The 22023-nt window shown below is 41.1% G+C and overlaps 1 protein-coding gene across 2 annotated transcripts in view; it reads right to left on the reverse strand.

Moving 5' to 3' along the window:
- The window catches only part of LOC128376772 (kelch-like protein 29), a 211363-nt gene that overhangs the window by 89456 nt on the left and 99884 nt on the right, over window positions 1–22023 (reverse strand). For both annotated transcript variants that reach the window (XM_053336620.1, XM_053336621.1), the window contains exons 4-5: window positions 5816–5963; window positions 2429–2950 (exon numbers count right to left, since the gene is read on the reverse strand). In XM_053336620.1, coding sequence (XP_053192595.1) covers window positions 2429–2950; window positions 5816–5963 — 670 coding nt within the window. The remainder of the gene's footprint in view (window positions 1–2428; window positions 2951–5815; window positions 5964–22023) is intronic.

The following is a 22023-nucleotide window of genomic DNA, read 5'->3' on the forward strand; positions in this document are numbered from 1 at the left end:
AATAATCATTACTGAACAGGCCAGAATTGTTAACAAGGAAAATACCAAGTTTCCATTGACCACGTTACTTTTGAGACCTCCATCAGGATGATAATTGAAGTCTTCCACATGTCAGCCAGTCGGACAGTGTGAGTGTGGGCGCCAATATACATTTTTGAGGACAAAGCATATGTGTGTGTGTAGATAGATAGATACATAGATAGATAGATAGATAGATAGATAGATACGATAGATACGATAGATACGATAGATACGATAGATACGATAGATACGATAGATACGATAGATACGATAGAGCATGTCTGTGTGTGGATGTTTTGTAACTTGCTTTTATGTTTAGATGTGTCAAATTCACTATCTTTGCTCTGGGATCAGACTTGCCAACCCTCTTATCCTCATCTCAGCCATTAGAGGGCTGCAAAGACACCGACCCCTAACCTGTGTCTGCTTTGCACAGAAACTACTTCTATTTATTTTCATCTAAAAAAATAAAAATAAAAATCTCTCTCTCTTTCTCATAGCATTCCAAGGTAATTGTAACAGAGGTGAGCCAGAATGCAGGTTGCAAGAACTTAACCCTCCATATTTTACCACTATGCCACTACAGTAGGACAGCAGGACCCTTGCCAAATTTGATATGGAGCGTTAATTGATTTAAAACAGAATGCATAAGACCTGTGGGAGCTCGGGATTTGTAACTTGAGCGAGAAAGCAGAAGGAAGCGAGGGAGAGGAAGAAAGAGACAGGAAGTGACAGACAGAGATAATCAGAAAGACAGAAAAGCACAGAAAGAACGACAGCAGTGGGCAGAGCCTGAGGGCAGGGTGGCTGGGGTGGCACTGTTGTGATTACGGCTGCAATGTTAAGTGTTCTTGTCAGCAAAGAGGTCTGCCTCGCCGCTCAGGAGTGCTGCTGAAGAACACCACGGCTGCTAATTCACTGGTGCTCAACATTTTACCTATTTCCACTGTCCTTGTGACATTACCCCAATGACGTGCTTAGTAATGTCTATTTAATGGCAAGCAGGGATGAAAACAGCTAAAATGGTTGAGGAGATGTGAGACTCAAGTGCCTCTATTTCCAGTTTGACCTTCAGAGAGGTCTATACAAGATTTCAAGTGTGTATAATGTCTGGAAATTGACACAGGGACACCTCCATACACACTGAATACATCAACTTTATCATAAGATGAATAGCAGCAACACTGTTTCTGCTGCTTCATTTTCACATATGTATAGTGTGTAATTTCCGTTTAAAAAATTGAGTCGTATGAATACTGTAATTCCACTTAAACCCTTTTCTTGGCCTGTTTGAAGAAGGTCAATACATTTTGACATGTGCATGGTTAATGGATCACGACAGTCTATCCAACACAGCAGAAGCTAAAAAGCTCTCATTCCAAAGAGACTGGACCAAGCTGACGAGCCTGTCTAATTATCCATTTCCAATTCTACCTGCAGTCTCATTTCATTGTATCGCAAGCAGCCCGCAGAATAATTGCTTTTTTGCAATCTACAAGTTCATTTGCACACATTTTATTGATCAAAATGAGTCAGGAAAAAGAAAACAATCTAAACCTAAATTAAAAGCTTCATTAAATGTGAAAATTGGTCGGGGAATTGCGAACATCTGTTTCTAGCGCCCTGCGTCATAAACTCCAAGGTTAAACCAAACACCAATTTACGGCTTGCAGACTCAGGCATGAGCCGGAGCTGTGAAGCACCTTCACAAACACAGCACAAGTCAACAAGGCTTCAAACGATTCGAGAGAGATGTGAGGGCAGGGGCTGAAAGCTCTTCCTGCCTCGTGTTTAGTAGGCCTTGTGAGTATTGCAGCTAGGAGCAGTGAAAAGATAAACCTGACACACTTTAACCAATTTCAGAGCACAACTGTACAAAGTCTGTGGTTGTATAGTAGCCTGAGATTTGTACAACATGTTCTTTCCAAAGAATTCACTATAAGCGCTATTACAAGTTTTAGAAGCAGCCATCTCACGGCTACTTTAGGTGTAACTCTGTTCTTTGTGACCTTGGAGCAGTTGCGAAGTGAATTGGCTCTGGTTGCCAAGTTGTATTTTAACAACCCCTTGCTTGAGTGTTTGCGGCCTTGTTTATGACTGCTGGCATCTGAAACGGCTCTGGTACACAGAGAGGAGGCAGAGGCCCGTGTGTTTCATTCCAGCACGGCCCACATAACGGGAGGTCACAAGGAATAGAGAGCTCAGAGTACATTGATTTAATACCCAACACCTCCCCAGCTTGGATTCACTTCTGAGCCTGGGTTGCCAGCTGAACAGATCTGCTTTGATTTAGCCTTTGAAAGTTAGTCATGACAGGTTCCATATCTGCTAGAAACTGACTAAAAAGAAACAAAACAAAAAAAATCCAGTTGAACAGATTGCATCAGCTGAGGCTGTCTCTGCTTACCTTTAGGATGTCCTGGGTCACTGAACTCGTATTTCCCCATCCCGACTGTCCGCAGCATTTGCAGCCCGTTAAGACCATCCTGATTGTCTGCAGCTGTGGACTGGGCCTGTGCTGCTGCCTGTCCATTGGTCAGAGGCAGGGTGGGGGGCTGTATGAGGCCAGGGTGAGAGGTTAAGTGGCCGTTGCCCATCACACTGTGAGGGTTAGGATGAACCACATGGTTGGCTTGGGCAGAAAGGGCGGATGGTGCAACTGTGGGCTGAGCTGAGGGGTACGGAGGCTGGCTGGGCATGCTCAGCACCATCGAGGGTGGCTGCTGAGTCGACTGTGACGTCATTTGGAAGTGGGCAGTCATGAGGGGGTGTTGCGGGGGCACTGGTGCCTGGATGGATGGGGTTACTCCTATGATAGGTGACTGCACAGTCACGCTGTGGTTGAAGGAGGGTGGCTGGGGGAGGCCGTAGGTGTGGGGCAGGAGACTGGGCTGGCTCACTGCTGCTAACGGTGCTGCCCAGGTTGGACCTGCCAGAGAAATGGACAGACAGAAGAAAGAAAGGAAGGAGAATGATCAATTATATATCTAGCTTCTATACCATAGCACCATGTGAAAGTCACAGTAAATGTAATCTATACTGTGGACTGACTTGTGGTATTTTGGTAAACCATAGATAAAGCTGAGAACAGGAGCAGAAAGCTGATTTTAAATCTCAGTATTAGATGATCAAATAGAAAGAGAAAACAGCATGAGAAGAAAGACTCCAGCTTGAGTCTGTTCCTCTCCACACCACAACTGTCAGTGGTGTGCCACTCAGCACCCGTCTGAGTTTGTTTTTGACTTGAGACTTAATATTAAACAGAAAATATTTGAGACAATGTACAGATCTGCACCCAATATCAACATCATAATAAGATTAAGGGATTTATTTAACGGTATTCTGAATGTGAGAGCATACATGCTCAGAGCATGTGGCAGTCGGCACTATTATCTGTGTAAGAGTCTGTGTTTACTCAGACACTCTGAGCCAATAATTTCTCTACCCTGAGGCGTTAGATGCTGAGGGTGTGCTGGGAAGACGCAGCCGTATTGGACCTGAATGCTGCTTTCCCTACATTCACTCCCACTCTCCCATCTCTAGCTCCTCCTACCATGGTCCAAGCTCCAAAAATAGCCTGCACTCTGCCAAGGGGCCATAGGCTAAATCACAGCACCCAAAAAGCTAAAGAAAAAAAAGAAGCCCACATTATTCATGAAACTGGCCCTGCTGATATAATAGACCGGGCAGGGAGAGACGGCGAGAAGACAGAGATAAAGACAGATAGCGAGAAGAAAGGAAAGGGAGAGAAGAAAATAGGAATAGAATAGTCTAGAGTAGAGGCCAGTTCACTTCATAATTCACAAGTCATTGAGCTAATCCACACCCAAAGCTGTATTTCATTTCCCTTCTTTTGTAGCTCATCTTGATGAAGGATTCTTATCAAATACACTAATATATTAATTTCATATATTATAAAAGTCTCATGGTTTTAATGATGTAATGGCATTGAATAGAATTTCATACATAGTATCTCTTCTCCAATTCTATGTCCTTGTCCTTATATTATCATGACCCAACATTTACCTACATTCACAAATTTTTCCTGCAAGGATTAACAAAATGAAGAGATAATTGCATTAATATTAAATATATTCAGTGACTGTAGTACCACGTTCCTTTTGTAAAAACTACACTTATTCATACTTACTAATGGACCACATTTGCTTATGTCTAAAGCACAGCATTGAAAAGAAGAGTTACTTATTTGGAAAGAAAAGAAAGAAAAGTTGAAAAAAAACTTTTACAAAGACAAACTTTCTTTAACAGACAAAATAGTGAAGTTTCTGTTGAAAGAAACCGTTGATTAATTCTGGCACAGTTGGCAGAGAACTTTCTGGCAACACAGTTCAGTGAAGTGTGGAGAGGAGCTGGCTTCATTGCAAACGCCAGTCACAGTTTGGAATGGCACACACACACAAATCAATATGCAACACTATGGTTGGATTTGAGAGTCATATGCGACAGCGTGCTGGGTCGGTGACATCTCACTCTCCTCACGCTTCACTCCAAGCTGTAGTGTGGGTGTGGGAGCTGCAGTGGTGGGAGGGAGGAGGAGGCAGAGAGTGAAGTCTCGATCACTTATACACAATAATAAAACCTCCGCAACTTCATGGCCAATTCAACCAGCCCCTCAATGCACAGCAGGGGGCCATGGCCACACAGCAGGGGGATGCACCACCACAGGAGGCAAACACAGAATTGCACGCTCCTATCACTACTGCATCATCCCATTGTAAGAGCACTTCGAATGGTTTCTGCTACAGAAACATTCCTCTAGGGGTAACATCAAACTGCTTAATAATTAATCTTTGAATCAATCTATATGGAAGATATGTGAATTATAATTAGGAGACGAGTTATACAGCCAGTAGCAGCGGTTCTGACATGTTTTAAGCATGATGCTTTGCTACCACAGGGTAGCAGCTGTCTACAATCTGGATTTGTAGAGCCAGAATTTCCACTGGAACAAGCTCTGTGCCAGTATTATTCTTAAATGAGACACATTTGTGATGAGCAGGAGGCAGAGGCCAGCAGAGCAATGGAAGGAAATTAACTGCTCTAGGGCAGAGCCATTCTGGGTGAGTTCATTACAATAAGAGTAAAAAACTTCAACATTGGCTTAACTCGTTAATGTCGGGTCTGCACACCGCTCTGTGCCACTACTGCTCTATACACATTTTAAAGTGTCATGAATAGAATAAGGTCGACATCTAAATTAGACTTGGTGGAGATCATTTGGAGGACTTTTTCTACATACTGTAGGTTTATTTTAGACTAAGCTTCAGCTTCAGTTACTGACACAATAACATTAACAAGGACAATAAAATGAGAACAGAGTGAAGGTGGTGTGGGACTGTGAAGCTGGTAAAGGTGCAACATGGCTTTACTTTTTTTTCTTTTTGTAAAATTTCTGGACATCATACTGACATTTCTATAATTATATATATTATAATTAAACTTATTTATGTAAATACATTGTTTGTGGATGTATATTATGCATGATTGTGTATGTAAAGTATGCATGTTATGGAGGCCAGCATGTATTTTATGTAGGTCAAGTCAGCCAAGATGTGTCATTAGCATTTGATAACACTGTATCTGTCCAGGGCCGTCTGGGGTGTAGCGCATACACGTGGTCCATGTACATGCATATATCTGCTGTGTGCAGGCGCACTGATGATGTAAAACTTACATCACTGAAAATCTGCATCGGGGAGAGCAAGGGGATGTGTGAATGTGTCTATCAGTATATTCATGTGGGTATCTAAATGCAGCATGTGTGATTCATTACCTGTGGGCTCGCTGTCTCGATGTTGCTTGGTGGGGGGCTCATCTGTATCCCATGGTGTGAGCTGGTTGATGGGCGTCTGTCCCCATCTCACCCCTGGAGCCAGAAGCAGGCCGGGAGTCTGGCTGTCTCCAGGAGACAGACCAGAGACCTGCAGCACAACAACAAACATAACATACACACTGATTAGAGCATCACATGAGGAAAAAACAAAACCCAAAAGAAATGTGTGAGGATCAAACCACTCTACACCCCCTAATCTTTAGATCTCGAACAGTACTGCTTTGTTGACCCGACAATCAATTTTATCAACAAGTATTATTTAAATACTTTATTGCATTTTCGAGTTTGAATCAAAAACGCAAAAAAAATCACAGTCATCTGAATTGTGATGATGGAGCATGGGATATAATTAGCAGTGAGTGAGTGCTGATTATAGCCTATATTTGGGAACAAGGAAGAATAAAATCTGTTCATGGACTCAAGACTCTTTGAAGAAAGAGCAATATTTATATTTGTATACTAATAACAATTAACTTTCTACTATAGACTACATTCAAATTCAGATCCTTCCCCCTGAGATTTTGTATATCTTAATTTTGCAATGAATTAAACATTGTGTTCAGTCAAGTGAAATAATGCAATTCTGAACACAAAAACGACAAATAGAGTAAGTAGAAAGAAATCCTTTTGCAGGGATGAGAGAAAAGAAAAATGTAACAAATCTAACTGCCAGGCAGGGAGAGTGCAGAGCCAAGCCTGATTCCCTTGCTCGCCTCAGCCAGCCTCTGTGAGTTAATAGAAAAGACCCGGTCGCCAGGCCTCTCCTGTGTCCTCCTGGCTGATCCCTCCATCCCTCAATTCCATTATCCTCCCTGACCCGGCGTCCACTTCATCAAGCACACCATCATGCATTCCAACAGCTGTGTCGACAAAGCCTGACAGAGTGTGGTCTGACCGCACGGCGACAAAAAATGCATTCCAAACAATTTGGTTCACAGCAAATTTATGTGTAGTTTTACATATTGGATCAATCCCATTTCAGGAAAAGTGACCATTCCTGCTTTAAAGTGGAATTATCACAGCTTTTCTAGGCCTTTAAAACTTTAAAACATTACATGATATTAACAGCACAACAGCTGCTCTGTAATATACGTCACAATAGCAGACAGGTTCAATGTGTGTCTCTTACTAGATAAATCCATACTGAAAGTTATCTGACAGTTTGTAAGTGCTAGGAGCAATAGAAAAAAAAAACAGCGAAGGCAAACATCTCAAGGCAAAGTAGAAAACAGAGTGATGGAGTGAGAATGAAGCTGGGTTTTGGGGGAGACAGGCTGTCAGGTCTTTTTGTCCAGCTCAACCTGTCAACTTCAGACAAGAGAAAACTGAAAGGATTTACTCAGAGAATGCCCTAAGCGCTCAATTCCATCTGAAGGCCCCGGAGACACAGGGAGGTAAAATTCGGACCATTTTCCAAGGTGAGCAGTTGCTTTCTAAAGCCCACTATTTGTTTTAATGAGTGTTTTTCCCTCCTTTGGTCTGTGTGCTTTACTGTACTTCTCCCCAGCCATGCTTTACCTTCCCCTCTATACAGGCAACTCATTAATTCGCAGCATTGAGTCTCTTACTTTCCTTTAGCCCTGCACCTGCCTCATAATATTCTCTCATTAATACTCCCACCCATTTACACAAAACAGAAGAAAAACAGGGAAAATAACTTCTGCTGAAAGGCAATCCATCTGTCACAGCTTTAGTGCACCAGGAAAAAAAGTTTAAAAAAAAAAAGGTTCTTCAGCGCCATCACATTGACAGCATATCAGCTTGGCTCAGTAACAATCCTGACTTGAAAATGATCAAGGTTAGATACATTACACACACAGACACATACACACTGGGAACACAAGCATGCATGTGCACACAGCAGGTGAAAATACATATGTGTGTGCGTGCGTACATGCACACACACAGACACACACATACACATATACATATACATACACACACACACACACACACACACACACACACACATGCACAGAAGCCAGGAGATATCAGACGGGATGTTTATTAAGATGGCAGACTTGCTGCAGGCAGGCAGGAAGGTACTGTAGGTTCTGGGACAGCGCCTGCCATTTTCTCTCAATATTATTTGCTCTCCCTATTTCCAGTCCCCTCCTCCCTGGCCACCCATTATCACCGGGCAGCAGATGGTTTCCTCTGACTTGACAAAAACCATGCTGGAGAAGAGGAGGGGAGCCAGATAAATAATTTTTGAGTCGTGCCAAGCCATTCTGTGTTTGTTGTCAAGCCGGCTGGGGATGGGGTTTTTTGTACCGGAGGCTGTGCACGCATCGCTGGTGCATATGGACCACATACTGTAAGTGTGGAATGTGGCACTCATAGTTACACACAAACACACACACGAAAAGGTACAGAGTCACATCCTTGAGCATACATGCACACCTATACCCATGCTTCTGCATTCATTAACTGCATATACACGTGAAAGACTTCTCACTGATTGAAAAAAACAATTGATAGTTAGCACATAGTTAACCATAGGCTGTAAATGCACTGGGCTAACCAAGCTAGCAGCTAGAATTAAGGCTGGCCCCACCCCCCTGTCCAAATACGGTCACTTCTGGCTCTAAAAATACAAGATGGTGAGGATCAAAATGCCATACTCAAGGCTTCAAAACAGGAATCCACAAACCAATGAGTGACATCACACAGATATATTTTTAAAGTCTATGCCAATAACTAACAAATCTAATACACTCCTAAACCCAAAAATATTATAATAAAATAAAATCAATTAATTGATTATCAAAATTGTTGCAGATTAGTTTTCTCTCCATCAACTAATCACTCCATTGATGTATTGCTGAAACAATAGATTATTTTCTATCATGTATTGCTGCATTTATCATACTATATTCATAACACACTGAAGTTTTGCTATATAAAAAAATCTGCTCTAAATTTAACAGGAAATTGTGGAAATTTTAAAGTAATATTGTTCAATATTCTAGAGTAATTTAAATCTAAAAAGACAAAATAAAAGAATAGCTGCCCATTCTCGAGTTGCCATGTAAAGCCTTTCACAGAATTTGATGCAGCTATCCATCTGTTCCTTCTCGTACATGCAGATACACATGAGCACACATATGCATACACAGCAAAACTAGCGCATTTTTCCTCCTCCTCAAAACTTTGAATGTTGACATGTCAGTATCACTGTATTGGAAAAATAAAATCAATACACATCAGGTCTAAATATACATTTTTCCACTTCTACTCAGGCCATGGAAACAGCAGTCTGATTCTGCCTGGGATATCAGCTATTTTCTGGGACATGACGAACTCTGACATCTGTCACTATGTGTGCTCTACCATCTCACAATTGCAACCAACATTATTGTGCCTACCAGAACCTCTTGCCATTGGCCACCATCTGCTGTGGGTACAGCATAGGAGGGGTCTCGTGGTGAACCAGGGCTCTGGGCTTTGATTGCTTTGAATCATCCACAACATCCACATCCAAATAAACAGAAAGCGTTTGCTCATGGCTTTGTGTTTGCCTTTGCATTTTGTTTGAGCCAGCCCTTGTCTGTGTGAGTTATTGCACCAGTAAATCCTATAATAACACGGGGTAGGACACCAGGCTTCCACAGAAAACCACCACCATGGACATTCTGCATAAGCTCCAGCTCTGTGTACCTATTATGCTCGTGGTATCGGCCAGTATACCTAAGCCTGAACATATAGCGCTCCCAACCAGTTAGAAATGGCTTTAGTTTCCCCAGAGAAATTATTTTATTGCTCGAGTCAGGGAGAAATAGCAAGAGAGCGAGAGAGAGAGAGGGGGATGAGTATGTCTATCACACCCAGGTCCCATTGGGGTAAACAATGTTACAGCACACACTGATCAAATCAACTAACTGCTATGAGATTTAATAACAGGTCTGGGTGAAAAAAAGGTGGAGTGAGAGCAAAGTCGGTCTTGAGAAAGCAGAGAAGGAGAAAATAAGGGAGGTAGAGCTGAGGCCTTAAATGGAGAAAGGTACTTGGCACACACACAAGCACACACAGAGCAGGTCAGCAACAATACCAGAGTGAAAAGCTAATCTTGTGAAATGTCATTAGCACAACTTCCAGACACAATGAGATAGCAATGTGCAGAGTGCAGGCTAGTACTACACAGGTTGATTATGTTCTACCTTTTAAGGTTCACTGTTCCTCTGGTGGCAAAGCTCTTTACGCAGGAGGAAAATAACAGACTGCAGGCGAGCCCTGTTGTGTGATATAACTCAGCTGGCATGGTAATCAGGCAGGCCTGTTAATGTGTGGCTGTTTTCCTGATAGGTTTATCGTTTAATCTATTCCAAACGGATGGACCAGGAATGTTCCTGGACTTTGGGTTGTTTTGTGTGGAACTGCCAATATGGTTTAATTTAAATGCATCCGAAAAAAATACACCTTCAAAATCATTCAGCTATCTCTGGGGAGATGCATGTACACAAATTTAATCATAATCAAAATTTCAATAACAGTAGTGACTGCCGCACATTGCTATATTGTGCACACCGTAAAATAATGTCGGATTGTAATTCCACACCATGTAATTCCACACCATCTCTGAGAAAAGAAAGAACGAATGGCAGCGGAGAAAAGAGTGAAAGATTGAGAGGCAGAGTAAGACAAACCCATCCATCACATAGCCTTATATCATTGCCTTTGACAGATCATTTTCAGCTTTTACAAAATGGAGAGGGAAAAAAAAAACTCCCTTTTCCACCTCCTCTGTCCTAAAGCTCCAACCAAGTGTGGTCCAAAACTGACCAGAAGCTTTAAGGAGTGTAAAAGCGCACAACTCATTTTCTTTCGGACATTATTCACTTACTGTATAGAGGTATCGCTTTTCCATGACAACGCGCTGACACCTAAATGTGCAGTGGATTTGTTCTGGGCTTCCATCATAATGGTGCTGAATACTGGAGCCGAACCATGGGGCTGCTGTGTCCAATCTATTAGACTGGAACATAGCAGAGAATCTCACGAGTAAACAAAGAGACTACCACGCCATTTTTGGCAGCCATCTTAAAATGGAGTAGTGCTCCAACATGCCGAATAGCGTGGGACCACAGACGAAGAAGAAGGTGTGCAGTAAGTCTGATGGCTGCATACTGAAGAGAATAACGACGGTAATCTTTTTTCTTTTTTTTTTAAAATCTGTAAATGATCCGTTATATTATGCTCAAAAATGTGAACTGATACGGCATAAAAATCCATTGCAATGTGGAATATGTAAAGTGCAGCATTTTTCTAACATTAAAAGCAAATCTTTTGTGGTGTTAAAGTACCTTATTGTAAACTGGAAAAGCTTGTATCTTAGCTGACAACCCTATACCAGTCAGATAAATGACTACAGATAAAAATCTATGCCACAGCCTTTATCAAATCCCTCTCCAACCCAGGTTGGAAACTTTTTTTTTTCTTTAAATCACTTGCAAACATGGCTCTGAATGCAAAAGTCAGAATTATGTTGGACCAATACTTTCATAATTAGTCTTGGATTTCTCACTATCAGCAAAATAAGTAGGAAGAAACTAAAATGTTTCAGGGCTTAAAGTAAAGTAAAAAAAGTAGCTCAGTATTCTAACAATATTTTACACATTGATTCAATTTATCCATTTTATTTTCATTTGTCCTCTTCTCAACAATGTGCCACTATAACTGTCTCTTAAAGAACAACAGCAGTTTACAAAACAACATGTCATATCTGTAGTCAGATATGACATGTTGATTTTGTCTCATCTGAGATTTTGTATTACTGATGGTTGACTTTTCATGACTGGCAGTTTGTGCAAGAATTGAAAATCCAAACAAAGCTCATCCGTACAGGCAACCAATACTTAACACTGACCCCCAGCTGCACGACAGACAACCATAATGAAAACACACAACACAAGCGCCTGCCGGGTATATATGCTATTGCTATCCATAGCCCACCACAGAAGGGCTATGGATACAGACTATAATTTCAAGCCCCGGGCCAAACGACTGAAGGGGAACAGACTTCACTTCCACTGAAATTCCAGCTAAGACACTCCGACAGCTCGGCGAGCTCCTGGCTCGACGCACACGCTCCAGATAGGAGAAGCGTGATCGCAGGGGCGAGGCCGACAAGCTTCAGTGGTAAAGCAGAGCTGGAAACCCCGCCTAATATCCCATGAGTGCTCCGAGGTTGCAGCACTTGCCCTCCAAACCCTACCTCAACCCCCTCCTTTCTTGTGTTTTCTTCTCTCTCACAGATAGCGTAAGTGGCTGTGCTGTTACTGTGCCGTGAACGTGTTTTTTCTGTGGGATTAAGCAGCATCTGTGGTGAGGCTTCTTAGAGAGGGTGACTAGTGCTTGGACATGTGAGCTATGGAGACTTCCTTATGTCATGGTAACACCTCCCAGAGGAGCATGTCAGGAACCATGTTGCCCTCCATTGGCTCTGGCCGGGACTGTGAGAGACATAGGTCTCTAGCAGGCCATGACCCTGCCTGATATGTGGTGAGTGTTTGGGGAACAAAATATCCACTGCCTGTCACAGCATCAGCCTCGGAGGCCCAAAGACGTCTGTGTAACTCTTGTCTGTGGTTGAAATTGAGGCAAAATTACTGCTATGTGTGGTCTTGTGTATGTGTGTGTGCAAGCACAGAGGACACTGGGTAGCTGTAATAAATGAGCGTTAACTGGGCAAACAGCCATTTAGCGCTAAAGAGTAAATTGAATTTATATTGATATTGCAATATGAAGGGAAACAATATCTTCTTTGCCAAGAGTGTAGTGTGGGGAGCTTTTTAAATGCATTTTACAATGCATGCAATCTGCAAACTCAATACTAGGATGTTTTGGCACATAGGCCAAAAACCAAATGACCATATGGCATGGCTGGAAATCACAGGGAAAATACAGTGAAAGACAATGGCCATCTGCCTTATGCAGATTACACATTTTCTTAATTATTGATTTATTAAATTGCTACAAAAATAACTGAGCTAGGGTTATAGGAAAGATCATGTTTTAGGTTAAAATGATCACAAGATATTAAGTGCAAAAAAGTCCAGGTAGAGTGTGTATTTTCAGAGCAACAGGCCTTCAGAGCAGTGGCAGCCCAAGGGCCTACGGGACGGACCAAAAGCTTTGGCACCGTGTTTATAGCTGTTGTGTTCACTGTTGCTGTTGACATGAACACAAATGAGATCCAGGAGGTTTTCTGTGAATGAATCCACAGTGTATTAGAGTATTTTTATCAATGGTATTCTCCCTCAATTGTGGTTTGTTATAGTTAGCCTACTGAGAAAAAATCTTATCAATTTACTGTCAGCGTCCTTTTTTGGGTTATGAAATTGTTCAGTTTTTTGTGTGAGATATCCAGCCAGGCACTTCTAGTTATTGGGTAGCTAGCTCCCTTTTCAGTGCAGCAGCTAACACAACAACCATGTGGACAACTATGGCTTCAAGGAAAACCGGAATTGGTTGTGCAGTTATCCATCTAGGGGCAGCCAGTAAGTGGTTGCCATCATAACTGGTAAAAAACAAAAGGTTTACTTGGAGCAGGACTTATCTCATCATCGATCAAGAGCTGAATGTAGATCGCAAGGCACCCTACGAACTTCATCCCCCTCCGAAGAATGAGGAACCCCTTTGTCGATTCCATCCTGAAGAATAACCAGTGTCTTCTTAGATCTCATTAAAAATCTGTAGTAGTTCCATGAAGCAAACTCACATGATTCACATAATAGATCACATATTACTGAAAAGGATGACGCTTAAGTTGAATCTTGTAGGATAGACACAATGGAGGAGCACATGAGGCTCTACATTCCTTGAGAATCTGGAGCACGATGCCTCAGCGCTTCAGGGAGAAGTACAGCAACACCAGCTGCATCATTTACTGCATTGAGACCACCCTGTGGAAACCACACAATCTTGACTCCAGAGGTGAGTCATGCAGCCATTCCCGCAATACTCTTATGTATTTAGTTGCTATTGCCCCATGTGGGCTTGTTGTGTTAATTTCTGCTTATGGAGGCAGATGTAGCAACAAGTTCATCATTCCAGAGATTGGCCTCCTGAAGTACCTTCATCTTGGTGACCAAGTGATGGCAGACAGAGGCTTTATCATCAGAGACCTGCTGTTTGAGAAATGGGTTAATCTTTTTTTGCAGCGTTTACTGAGGAAGGAGGGCAAGTTGTCTGGCGAGGATGTTATTGGCACAAGGAAGATAGCAATTGAGTGCATACCTATGGAATGAGTTATCTGGAGGCTCAAGGTTTTAAAAAAAAATTCCCCAGACTGTACCTATCAACCTGGTGCACAAAATGGACAAAACCCTCAGAATCTGTGCAGCACTTGTGAACATGCAGGATGAGATCATCGATGAGGATGCTAACTCAAGATGGCAGGTTTACATTCTGACTTCCACTGAACCTGAATATTTGCAAATATTTACGTATTTGCCCTGCTGAATGGAACTGCTTTGACCGCACAGTGTTGTGATCTGCACGTATGATTTGTCTCTAACATTCTATTTTTCAAATATCTCAGTGCTGCACTGCTGATTGTGTCAATTCTAGAGGAAACTGTAAACCATTTGCAATTATAATGCACAAGAAACAAAGTGTCTTGGATGATCAGAACAGTTCTTTTGCTCGGCACCTTGATGTTTTATTTTTGTGTGTTTTGTGCCTTTTTAAGTCCTGAATGAGACTGAATTATTTTTAGACTATTTAAATGTTTACAGATGCAACAAAGTTGTTACTTAACTTGTGTCCATCTAAAATATGTCTGTCATTACTCTATTGTTTGTCGTGTCTAATTATTGATAAGTATCTCGTTGTTCAAAAAATGTTGAAGTCCCAAAAAGATTCAATCGGGAATCACCAGGAGTCATCCAGCTGAATGCAGTTAGAGTTTTATTGTGGACAGCAAAACCTGGAATCATCATACACAGACAGAATCTGTGCATAAATGACACCAAGAACTAAAAATGAGGGTCCCTTTTATACTTAATATTGCTGACCTATGTGAAAAAGTTTCAGCTGTTTCACTAGTGTCTATTACAGGTTACTTCAATTTCAATATTACCCAATTACTTTTCTTACTGCATTCTTTTTCTATAATATATAAAATAATAAAAGTGCGGTATATATAATCACACATATTGTACTGACAGGTACTAAACTCATGAAATGTGTTTACATACAAAGCGATTACACTTATTTGCTATTAAAATGATCAAACATAATTAGGTTAAAACTGTGCAACTCATATGGCATTTATTGAAGCAATGGAAGTTATATGTAGAAATTAAATGATGGCTAGAATACCACCTATCACATAAATAACAAAAAACATACAAAACAGACACAATGAGGTGTGTGTCAGTAAAATACAGTATAAAAAAAGTTGTAAACCAAATAATAGTTGAATTTTTCAAAAAGTTGAATAAGATAGAATATAGAATGTAAAACTTAAAAGGCAAGCTGTTTCTATTAATGTGCAAATTAAATGTAAAATGTACATTGTGTATTACCACTCGGTGGAGAAGTCCCCCTCTAAGCACAGAGGGGAGTTACTGAAGATGGCTATTACTGTGGGCAGGAATGACCTTCTGTAACAGTCCATATTGCAGCAGAGCTGAAGGAGCCTCCAACTGAAGGCAATCAGTTGTCCGACCATAAGGTTGTGTGGGGAGTGTGTAGTGTTGTCCATATGTACATATTTATGGAACAGAGTGCTGGAGTTGATGTTTTTGATCTAGTGCTGTGCCAGTAAGAAGCGTCATTAGGGAAGGCTGGTTTGGGAGCCTCCACAGCTAATCCAGTGGCATTAAGACATATCCAGGGGAGCGTGTCAGCCAAATCCGTGAAGGGATGCTCTACATTTGATGTAATCCAGTGTATAAAAATCTGTGTATGTCCATTAGCATTTGGTGGCTTTGTACCTTGTACAGTTGTTGTTACAGAGTCAATAAATTGCTCACTCTCACGTATTTGATCGTCGTTTCAATCTTCTTTTCAAGCTGTGTTATCCTCTCAATCAGTCACACACACTCCGTGCAGCCTACTTATATTGCAGGGTTTGGAGACATAGTTTTACCGGTTGGTCAGAAAAGCTTTGTATGCTAGGCTATACTAGCAGTCTGTGATGGAACTTTCCCATGTCCCAAACTTTTTGAGACCAATTCTTCATTCCACCTCTACATCATTAATAATTTGAGGGTCTGGCACCCACCTGCCATTTTAATTTTTTATTGATTTTTTTAAGGGATCCCATGACTTGTTAAATAAATGAGTTCCAACTGAAGTGGGCAAAACAGTTTGACCAACTGTTTACTTCTGCTTTGCAAAAAAAGGCAAATACCACAAAAAGGGTCTCTCTGCAGTCTTACAGACACACACAACACGCCCACTTTACTACTACACTGCCCCCCAAATGGTGTTACCATAATGGCATGTTACACAACACACGCCCCTGACCTCTAACCCCAACCATCTCACGCCTCATGCCTAAACCTAACCAAGTGGATGTGCCATTAAATAAAGTGGATGTGTCATAAAGATACTGTGAGTACGCAGACACACCAACTTGAATACCACCGCCACAGGGCAGCTTTACTGCTGCAGCAACTGTGACAAATGAAACAAGTGACATGTTATCAGGTTGCTATTGTAGAATCTTTCACTCCTTTCACTTCTCTCCAACAAGAACAAGTTAGCTACTCTGTTAAATTAATGGAATTATTCACCTTCACTTTGGGTGAAGCAGCTGCACACCTCATATAATATTGCTTTACATATTGTCCTCTGCTCTACCATAGACTGTTTGTTTGACCATAACTTCAAACCTCCACCCATTACTATGTGGTCCCTCTGTACTTGTTTCTCTTTCAACAGTAACTACCAAAAGGATGTGATGGGAAGGCAGGAGATATAGTTCCTAAAAGATATTCTCTTCACGCAGTATGGAGCTATTTAATTATACTGTTAAGCTGTTGTCCAGCAACAACAGTTAAATGGTAAGCAAATCTTCTTTAAGGATAATCTTTATAGGATTTCTGCTTGATTTGACGTGTATAACGAGAGACTAACGAGATGGAGAAAGAAGATCCAGTAACAAAATCTTTCATCATGCGTTGGACTGAAGGAGGTTTGTTGAACTTAACTGATAATTTGATACTCATTGTGTGATGCAAGCGCACACAAGCACCGACAGAGCAGACAAGCAGTTAGATGGATGCTACTATCCCTTGGAGCTTCCTATTGACTTTAGCTTGGCACTGAGAGATCTGGCAGATAAAGAAGCAGCCTCTGGTCAATTGGGATCACAAGTACAGAACAGTCAGGTTTCTGGCCAACATCCATGCTGGTCTGAAAAAAATGTCTAAATATGAGCTCTGAGACAGCTTAGTTCAAACCAGATGGTATTTACATAAGCAAGGCTGTATTTTGCTTAATTCTTCCTTCACATCCATAGGGTTAAGCCTGCTGAAACACACATACTGAAGCATTTTAGAGTGTTACATCACATAAGCACCTGGGAGGCAAAATCTCTAATCAGACTACAAGCATGAGTAATTAAACTAAAAATACAGGCATAGCCCTTGGTCTGCATTTGGTGCAAATGTGCTTAATGGTGTAGCGCTGCAACATTATGAGAACACAATGACCAAATTCATCAGCTCCACTCAGATGAACTCTGAACATTGAAATGAATATGCCAGTTGGCTACAGAGTAACTATCACCTTTCACTGGGTTCCTAAAAATAGCAGTATTAAGCGTGAGGTACAGCAGAATCTGCATTACAGCGCTGTCAAATCACAACCCCTTGTGACTCTACTAAGGTATATAATTACCAGTGTGCCTACAAGCCTTTTACTATCTGTTATTTTTGCAGCCTTTTTATACCACACTAAGGTTTTGCTGGTAAAATGAATAAAATGTACTACAAAAGTGTGCATAGGAGCCTCAGAAAAAAACAAACGTGAAAATGTGCATATTCTAAATGTAGAGTTGTTTTGTATAAGTGGCATAACTTCAGCAGGGTTATGGATTGCTGCCTGATAAATTGACATAAAACACTGTACAGGTAGCCAGATGTGTAACCTGGGGCCATGTTCCAACCTCAGAGGTTTCAGTCTTGGAGCTCCAACACTGCTCCCCCAGGGTTTGTGAGGAGACTGAAAGACTGGTTTTATCCCACAAGATGAAGTGGTCAGTGCAGCTCTGTGCCTCTGCAAGCACAGAGGGGAGTCCACACACCGCACTGCTTGGGGTAAGATATATACTGGAGAGACATGCTGGGATCATTAGAAGCCTAAGACTCCTAAAGAAATTGAGAAATAGCCATGAACTACACTGCGGCAGGTGGATAAACAAACCTACGCTTGAATTATGGGGGAATTTTTAAGCAAGGGCTTTCCAGTCTGTCCGGAGCTGCCTTTCAGATGTCTGCGAATGAGCTTCTCTTGATTTGGTCTAATGTTGTTGCTTTTTCAAATGCTAATGCTACTCTATACAGATGGCAAAAGTAATTTCAAGGTCCATATCCTGTGTCGAAAGTTACAATTGTCAAGTCAAATTTGGATGTTTCAGAAGATTGGTTGATGTCTCCATGCTTGTTTTCTTTCTTATCAGCATACAATTTGGTGAAAATGTTCCAAGCCAAACACCCGTCCCTACAAAAGTCCAGTCTACATAAAATATAGTCGGGGAAGAACACACATCTTGTCTGCCATTCAAAACCATTTAATAACTATGGTTTCTGGGCTATTATCCCTATTGTAAAAAAAGAAAACACAGAATCTTCTGTGTGCTTAGAAAAGTCAAGGTTGTTAAATGTATTTTGTTTCTTTTTATAAACTGAAAAAAGTACTGTGAAGTCTGCAAGTACAAATTTTTAGAGGTAAAACTGATAGTGTGCACATCAATGTTTCCTTTGTTTTTAATTCCGATGATATCCAGCTCTCTTCAGTAGACTCAGTAACAGAAAATCAGAGTCATTTCAAGTGCCAGTGCTAAAAACAAATCTTCCACATTTAAGAAAAATTGGAAAAATTACAAAGATTTGTCTTGGATCATTTTAGTGGGGTGCTTGCACACATCAAATTTGTGAAAACTAGGACTTCAAAATGCAAAAAGACACACAATCTTGAATATTTACTCCCTATGGCATTTACAAAAAGGTTTGATTTTGTTTTTTAATCAGTTATGTGATAATGTGAGAAAGGAAAAACAGTGTTTCTGCTTCATGGACACAGACAGACAGCATTAATATTCATGAGTTTGATGATAAATCACTTACATGGATGAGTCATGTTACTAAAAAATCTTCCTGCGGCCAAATATAAAAATAGCATATCAATGTGCATAGAAGTAGGGCTTAATACCTGAGGTGTCTTCTTTCTCTCCTTCTTGGTCTTCTTACTTATGTAAGGAGACACATCACACACCCACTGATCAATAAAATGCAAAAAAGGGACTATTAATACAATGTTCCTTGGATACAAGAATTGTAGATTTCTGTATTTTCTCGAGGCTGTAATTTTCAGAAGTATTTCAGAAATGCATGCAACTTTGCAAAGGTGTCTTGACTCTTGTAGAAGAAAAAGGAATTTCCATTAATCGTAGCATCTGAAGATACACATTATTTTGCTTGCAATTTAATGTAGCTTTACTCCACTAGTTTTTGTGGACACTTTGTCTCGAGGTCCCTTCCCTTGACCAGGAGTGTGCACAGCCCCTTTACTGTATCTGAATGAGGTAATGACGCCACTGGGGGCAGAATTTAAAGACACCTTTGTTGTCAGAGGCAGCACCTGCACTGTACACAGATTTCTACTTCCCTTACACACCCTGCACACTGGTTCCCTGTGCACTTGTTGACAGGAGCTTGTAATCTGAAATAGTCTGCAGGGTTGAGCTGTTAAATCCCTTATAGGAATGGAATATAGTTATGGTGGGATGGGGGATGGGGAAGGATGACGAGGAATAAGAGGGAACATCTTCTCTCCAAAGCTTATTGAGCTGTCAGGTTTCAGTCCCTATCAGAGAGCATTGATTTTCTGTCACATATTCAACTGTATGTGCTTTTACATCCGTCTGACAAGAGCGCTTCGCATAATGGGCCTGCTTTGGTGGTTATGACCACATCAGAAAGCCCATCTACTTATTGATCAGTGTTGACGCCAAGCATAGTCCTTTATTTAAATTGATCCATAACAGAGTGGCCAAGTGCTAGTTTCACACTCTGATCTTTAATGGAAAGTATCAAACTGTACATTGAGTGAGACACAGTGGAGTCATCACAGGGAGAGATACGGGGGGGGGGGGGGGGGGGCAGAGATGTGCAAAAATGTCTAAAAGTGGAGAGTTAACATTTCCCTTTGCTATATAGTCTTGGTGAATTTTGAAGAGCTGACTTGAAATTATATTTTGGCATTAGCATTTCAGTGACCTTTCCAACACTCAAATCAGCTGTCAAAAACTATACTACTGGAAAGCAATGAACCAAAAGACAGTGGCATAAATTTAAAACAACTGATGAAACGGATGCATTATTTTTTCCCTTGTTTCTCCTTTATTAAACATCATTTTTTTGTAACAAGCAGCTGCATGGAAATATATACAGCATTAACATCCTGACTAAACCAAAATTATGCTTTAAAATTCCCCAGAAAATGCAACCTGTAAGCTGTCTAACACATTAATATTAATCTTAAACAATGAGAGAAGACAATAACTAGGTTGTGTTTTCCATAGAGACCAGGCACACCTCATAATGGAGATATACAATGTGCATGCAGAGGACATTGCTTGTGAGAACAGTGGCAATCTCTTGGCCATGCCCGGACATTAGTGAGAGTCATTAGGCTCATTTAAATGAGGTCGTTAAGCCGATGAAATGAGGCCGTATATTTGAGTGCAGAAACAAAAGAAAGAGTCCTGCGTTTCTCATTGGTTCGCAATCACTCTTAAGTCAAGTACACCATAACTCTGGTAGGAGGGAAGTGCTTGGGTGAGGCGTTTTGGGGGTCCAAAAGTCACCGGCTAGAGACAGTTCTCCACACCATTTATCACTGTCAAATAAACTTTAATACTAGCAATAACGGCAACAACAACTTCTACACCCTGTTAGTTTTGTAGACAGAACTTGATAATGCAGCCATTAGGAAGCTTTAATTACACCGATTATATTTTTTTTTCCTAAAGCTGATTTTATTCAACCTGGTTTGAATCATAGCCAAAGGAGGTCCCGCTCTTAAAAGGCACATGCGCGCGCACACACACACACACACACACACACACACACACACACACACACACACACACACACACACACACACACACACACACACACACACACACACACACACTTACTGTGCGGTGTGCAGTAAACCCTTCCACACAATGAACACACAGTAGCTGACTTTTAGCCAGCTGAGCCCACTCTTATCTAATAACAATTTGGTGCAGGAGATGTTTTAATTGCAGCGTAAGTCCTCTAAAGTAAACCTCAAAATGTGTTTTTTTTGCAACTGCCCTTCTGAAACACATAAAAAAAAATGTTCTGATCTGCCATTGCAAAGGTTTAGGTTCGGTTACAGTACGTTCAACTTAATTAATTTAACGATTACGGGCCTAACCAACTTTGGGTTTGTAGGTATCAGGTAGTAAACAGCAGTGAACTTTATGGCTCTATAAAACAATCACACGGTTTCCTACTTTGCTCTCAATAGGCAAAATTCCTATGGCTGCTAGAGGGCTTTGTCAATTGAGCATAAACATATGTCTTCGTTGGGCATTTGTTGAAAGGACAGTTTCACCACTTATTTGCTTTACTGTGTTTTATACAGTATTAGAGAGAAAGTAGGCAGCCTGGATGGTCAGGGAGAATTATGAATAGAATGAGCATAAGAAAGGAGGGACAAAAAGACGAGACAGATATAGGCCACACAGAAGAGACAAATACACAAGCCAGTAATACCAAGATAATAAGAAAAATACAGGAAGACAGAAGGAGAGACGGCTCATTGTTCAACATTTATTGTTACACTTCTACTGTGAGCTGCCTAAACAGGTAGAGAAGTGACGACAATTACTCGTTTAGTGACAAATCCCACTTTAGTGCTGATCTAGGATTATGGGCTCT

This window comes from Scomber japonicus, chromosome 17, assembly GCF_027409825.1.
Source record: "Scomber japonicus isolate fScoJap1 chromosome 17, fScoJap1.pri, whole genome shotgun sequence".
Classification (NCBI taxonomy): Eukaryota; Metazoa; Chordata; class Actinopteri; order Scombriformes; family Scombridae; genus Scomber; species Scomber japonicus.